The 5905-nt window shown below is 36.6% G+C and overlaps 1 protein-coding gene across 1 annotated transcript; it reads left to right on the forward strand.

The window, feature by feature from the left end:
* Positions 1–412: 412 nt before the first annotated feature.
* LOC123550273 (perlucin-like) lies at positions 413–5154 on the forward strand. The gene is made up of 6 exons (XM_045338697.2): positions 413–492; positions 1261–1352; positions 1770–1869; positions 2404–2523; positions 2964–3084; positions 5066–5154. Exons 1-6 carry the CDS (start codon positions 444–446, stop codon positions 5088–5090), a joined length of 507 nt encoding a protein of 168 aa, XP_045194632.2. The 5' UTR covers positions 413–443; the 3' UTR covers positions 5091–5154.
* Positions 5155–5905: the final 751 nt, after the last annotated feature.

Genomic DNA, 5905 nt, shown 5'->3' on the forward strand with positions numbered 1-5905 from the left:
AAGTTCTCCAACGTTGTTTTCCTTTCTTAAAGTGATGCTCTCCAATAAGTAGATGCTTGTCAACGCCCTCGGTCGACATGTTGCTGTCTGACAAACATGATGCTATCCAACAACTAGATGTTTTCCAACGCTCTCCAACATGTTGCTCTTGATAAATTGGCAACATACAAATACTCCGTCCGGTTTAGTAAACTTCAGTATCATTATGTTTTATGTTTTTACTCTGAAAAATAATAATTATTGAAATCCACCTCTTTTTAAACTATCAGACTCGAATAGTGCCCTACACTGAACATATATCAAATGTCATCATATAAATATGACATACTTACTGTACCTAATTCCATTAAGTCTTCAAAGATAACAGTAGATTGTGTACACAATCTGAAATATGAACTTTGCCAGATAAATGTACATTCCAGTCTTCATTTGTGTCAACAGACATGAAGTGGTCGGTGTGTCAGCTGTTAGGTGTAACTTTGTTGTCAACAGGTAACTAATAATGCATTTAATTAGTAGTCGCAACTTGACCGCGATGGTTCACCTTAGGCTGATTATTCATATCGATTATTTCATTAGTATGAATAAGGGGTGCTTAGGGTATCCATGTATATTTATATGCAGTAAGTTTGTATACAATGCAATCCTTTTCAATAATAGGTTGTGCATTATTATGTATTATAATACAAAGGTCAACCATCGGGGTCAAGTTGCGTCCACTATACCAAATTACTTATTGCTCAACTGTGAAAAAATATAGCTTACATTTAACTACTGTCGATGTTACTCCTTTCTAACATATTGAAAAATGTAAGTAGGAGCTTCGTTAATGCATTCAGTATTTACATCTATCATACACCCGTTTTCCTTTACCTATGATTTTTAATACCTATTTCCGTTTTAAACTTGATTCTCAGCAGTCAATACACAAAATTTAAAGAAGTTCTGTCAGTAGGAGAATGTTTGCCTATATCATAAAGAAAACTGCCAGATGTGTCTTTTAATGTAAAGTGGCGACTTTGGAGGAAGTTCATGTGCCATTTGAGCATTGTTTTTTCACAAGTGGGCGCCTAGAACCATTCTCGTATCATCGAACCAAAATCGGTATAGACATGTGATTCAAACTCATCCACCCTAATCAGTCTACTAAGGATGTCACTGTCTGAGATTCGTCCAACAAACTTCAAACTCTGATGTATATAGTCTATGCAATATAAAACATGTAAAAAAAACAAACAAAAAAACATTGTTTTCTATAAGTTGTCTCAGCATGTCAGTCAGGATGGAATGGATACCGTGACTCATGCTATCAGTTCAATGTGGTCAACAAACAAAGCTGGAGCGACGCAAAGGTATTCTAGAATTTATTTCAAGTAATGTTTGGTTTTATATATTTCAGTTTATAGAAGTGTTTTTTACACTGTTACTAGTAATTTGACAAAACAAAGCCCAACTCTACATCTTTAACTGTAATTCACATGACAGCACGGATTCCATAAAGTACATGCATGTTTTTGTGTGATTTACATGACGGCATGAATGCTGTAAAGCCCATGATCTACTTAACATAGTGAATGTTATAACCTGTTGTCCGCAAATAGCTACCAACTACTCCACATGAATCAGAGCTGAAGGACAAAATGACCCTAAGATCCGTAGATCTGCGCTCTACCTATTGAACTAAGCTCGTGCACAAATTAAGTTGTGATTTACATGACTGAGTGAATGCCACAACGTACATACATATTAATTTGTATTTTACATGACAGAATGAATGCCACAAAGTAAATGCACATTTAGTTGTGATAGAAACACAAGAAGAGAACGATTTCCTTGCCGCTCATCTAAATGGACTGATCTCCTCGACAGGTAAAACATTCTCGTGATAAATCAGTTTGACACCAGGCAAAATACTTAAGCTCATATTTAAGGGGAAAAATTCAAAGAGGCCAATGCCACTTTGTCCAAAGTCATGCTTTATCAGAAGAATATAAGTAAAACGGCATTTTAAAATAATAAATATGTACGCAAAGTATGGTAATCAGTAATACTCTATGATTGCCACGTGTGATACTAACGTGCCAGAGTCATTCTCCCATACAAAAGATCGTAATGCCCTGGTTGAACCAGTTCAAACCTGATGAACCTCTAATGGATGAAATTGGGTAATGTGGGAATCCATAAAACACGCAGATCCGATGTAGAATAATCTATGCGCATTAGAAGAAACGCTAGGAATGTCATGAGGAATAACAAATCTATTTGTAGCTTGCCTTTCGGTAACAGTCTGGTATTGCTAATTAGGTCCATCATGTCCTTATGTTAAAACGTTTTTTCACTACAATGTAATGTAATTTAAAGCATATTTTCTTTAACCTCTTTATCGTAAACGAATACTTTTAGATATTCACCATGACAGCGCCTCTTCTGTGTGGATTGGAGGCTCAGATGATGACACTGAAGGATTCTGGGAATGGTCAGACATCAACAAACTCATCTTGGAGTACACTAACTGGGCACCAGGTATACAGCTAACAATTTGTAAAATGACATGTTTCCTTTTGAAAATTGATGTGGCAGACAGACAGACATTTGAAACATATAAACGATGCAGACTTTGAACTAATATTAACAGTTCTGCCTTCTCAATTAATTCATTACTTTCAAGGATCGGGCACATTTTGTTGATTTTTATTATACTCCCAGACAAACGAACTAGATGACTAGCTGAGACTGTGGGTGGGTCGGGGACGATATTCAGTTCAATTCCGGGAATCGATTTGTCCTGTTCGCCAGACGCTTCGTCCGGAAATATTTAGAAATAAAATATGTATGAATTAAAAACTGTGAACATTTTATTTGGGAGGCTAAAAATGATGACCTCATTTTTTTTAGAACATGTCATTTATTAGTGACATACTATGGAAGTGATTGATACCGTGTTTATTTTTTTAACCCTGAAGGTGAACCTGATACAGGTGGAGGCGATCACGATGAAGACTGTATCAGTATGGTAGGGAGGAGACATTTTCAGTGGCAGGATAGACGTTGCTCGGAGTCACATTCTTATGTCTGTGAAATAACGTAAGTTTCTTTTTTTATTTTATATGAGAGAATGAATTAAACTCGCATTTTCTGTAGAATGGTTTCTTAGGTTACATTTCTTTCTATGTAGTTTAAACACAAAGTCTACAAAGTTTTAACTCACGTTTGCGAGTCTATTGAAACAAGAGTGCAGACGCATTTTGTCTCTGTATTTAATAGAAATATTGTCCTACCCATGATTTTCCAAGTCCAAAAGGGGCCATAATTATTGCAAAATGCCATAAAGAGTTATGGTACATTATGTGCAGGGTAAATTTTTAATGGCGAGTAAATGCTCAAAGTTTTAAAGCAATAGCTGTGGCCGTTAAGGAGAAAAGTTGACCTAACGCAAAACTTAGCCAAGAAATCTGATATCTTCTAAGTCCAAAAGGGCCCACAATTCTTGCAAAAAGCAGGATGGAGTTATGTTTCTTGCTGTACAGAGACAGCTTTTGAAGACGAACAAGTGTATTTGATCCGGAAACGAAACACAGTTACTTTATGTAGAAAATAAAACATACCAACTACCCCTCATCCATGTTATACGACAGTTGAGAGTAGCACAACACACATTGACGTCACAGTGAACTTTGACTTTACCCCGCCTCCGTGCTACGAAATATTTTTATGTTTTAAACTAATGTATGGTTTTTATACGCCCGTTTGAAAAACGGGACGTATTATGGGAACGGCCCTGGCGAATGGGCAGGCGGGCGGCGTCCACAGACTTTGTCCGGAGCATATCTTTTACATGCATGCAGGGATTTTGATGAAACTTGGCACAGATGTTCACCATCATGAGGCGAAGTGTCTTGCGCAAGAACCAGGTCCCTAGGTCTAAGGTCAAGGTCACACTTAGAGGTCAAAGGTCAAATTCAAGAATGACTTTGTTCGGAGCATATCTTCTTCATGCAAAGAGGGATTTTGATGGAAGTTGGCAAAATCGTTCATCATTATGAGACGGAGTGTCATGCGCAAGAACCAGGTCCCTAGGTATATGGTCAAGGTCACACTTACAGGTCAAAGGATACAAGAAAGAAAACTTTATCTGGAGCATATCTTCTTCATGCATGGAGGGATTTTGATATAGCTTGGCACAAATGTTCACCACCACGAGGCGGAGTGTCATGCGCAAGAACCAGGTCCCTAGGTCTAAGGTCAAGGTTACACTTGGAGGCCAAAGGTCAGATACAAGAATGACTTTGTCCGAAGCATTTCTTCTTCATGCGTGGAGGGATTTTGATGTAACTTGGCACAATTATACACCATCATGAGACGAAGTGTCATGCGCGGTTCCCTTCTTTAGAATTACTTCCCTTTGTTGTTACTATAAGTAGCTTATATTGTAACTTTTTCATTACTAGTCGTAGGAAAAATTCGAGACCACTTTTCTGTAGTACAACATGCATGCATGATTTTTGTGTGGACTTACATTTTTTTTTTTTGATATTTGATATTTTTTTTTTTTTTTTTTTTTTAAGATTAACTTCCCTTAGTTGTTACTATAAATAACTTATATTGTAACTTTTTTTATAACTGACCCTAGGGAAAAAACAAGACCATTTTTCTGTGGTACAACATAGATGTTACTTTTCAATTTTAGGTGTATTTTAAGGTATCTCTACCTGGTAAGGAGTTTTTTGTGGACTTAGAAAAACAAAAGACTTACAATGATTACTAAACAACCACAAAATAAAAATTCCATTGGAAATACAGGTGCAAGAGTAAAGAAATTTGCTGTGACGGGCGTATATTATGACATTTTGGCACTCTTGTTAAAACTGGTAATGAATATTTCGTTATTGTATCAATTATGCGAATAGCATTTCATATGCATACCTTGAACCGTTTTTGATTCACAGACGTATTTCGCGCAATTCTGGATAACTCCACGTATGAAAGCGTCATTCAGCAGATATTCGAATGTAATTTGCTTTGCGTTATATAAGAGAAATTGATACTATAACGAATATATTTTCAGAGAAGGAAGTCACGCTGTTGGCTGATTCGCCAAGAACTTGTCATTGATGTTTCAATATCTATTGGGAAAATACAAATCTAAAATAGGAATCCCCTTTCTTCTTTTGTTACATGTTTTAGGTAGGGGGCCAAGAGGGTCTACCATGCACCCCCCCCCCCCACCCCCTCTCCACACTCCCTAGACTTTTCATAGGTACCAAATTGTTCGGCAGGACCAACCCTTTCGAAATAAAAAATGTTCCCATGAAAAAAACTCTTTTCAACTATATAAGATTTCACTGTTTTCATGGCAGCCGTTCATTTTTGGGAAAATACGACCATATAGAGGATAATCAGTCATATCTTGGTCAGTTTTGGTGAAAAAACAACAACAATAAAAATGGTGTCAAAACGGAGATAAGACATTGGCCTTTAAAAAGCAGCATTTGTATGCTAATTAACTAATTTGCATATTCATCAATATTAATGAGAATGTTACAAAATGACAAAATTTTATTAGAAAATTATATTTTTTAAGTTTAAAATCGATTTAAATGTACCAAACAGTTTTGATCTGATCTGAAAGTCTCTCAGTGTTTTCCTTTGTTTAGGATAGAGATTTTATACTAACGAGCGAAGAAATAACGTCTAAATTCTAATTCACCATCGGTTAGTGACGACTAAATTCAAGGTGTGGGAAACAGTGGTTTTTTGTCTGTACACGTATAGCATTGTTTGATGGTACGGATAAGGAGTCAGTCTTCATGGAAGCCGAAACAAACTTTACAACAATGCATAGCACGCCAGGGATCAAGATGCAACAATGCATGGTACACCAGCGTTCAATAGCCAACAATGCAGG

This window comes from Mercenaria mercenaria, chromosome 6 (assembly GCF_021730395.1).
Source record: "Mercenaria mercenaria strain notata chromosome 6, MADL_Memer_1, whole genome shotgun sequence".
In the NCBI taxonomy this organism is placed as follows: Eukaryota; Metazoa; Mollusca; class Bivalvia; order Venerida; family Veneridae; genus Mercenaria; species Mercenaria mercenaria.

Excerpts from the sequence above, each read along its gene's own strand:
- LOC123550273 (XM_045338697.2), top strand. The coding sequence starts at position 444 with ATGAAGTGGTCGGTGTGTCAGCTGTTAGGTGTAACTTTGTTGTCAACA. Across the intron at positions 1,353-1,769 it reads AAAGCTGGAGCGACGCAAAG|AATGAATGCCACAAAGTAAA; the intron begins GTATTCTAGAAT and ends TTTACATGACAG. Across the intron at positions 3,085-5,065 it reads TCTTATGTCTGTGAAATAAC|AGAAGGAAGTCACGCTGTTG; the intron begins GTAAGTTTCTTT and ends ATATATTTTCAG.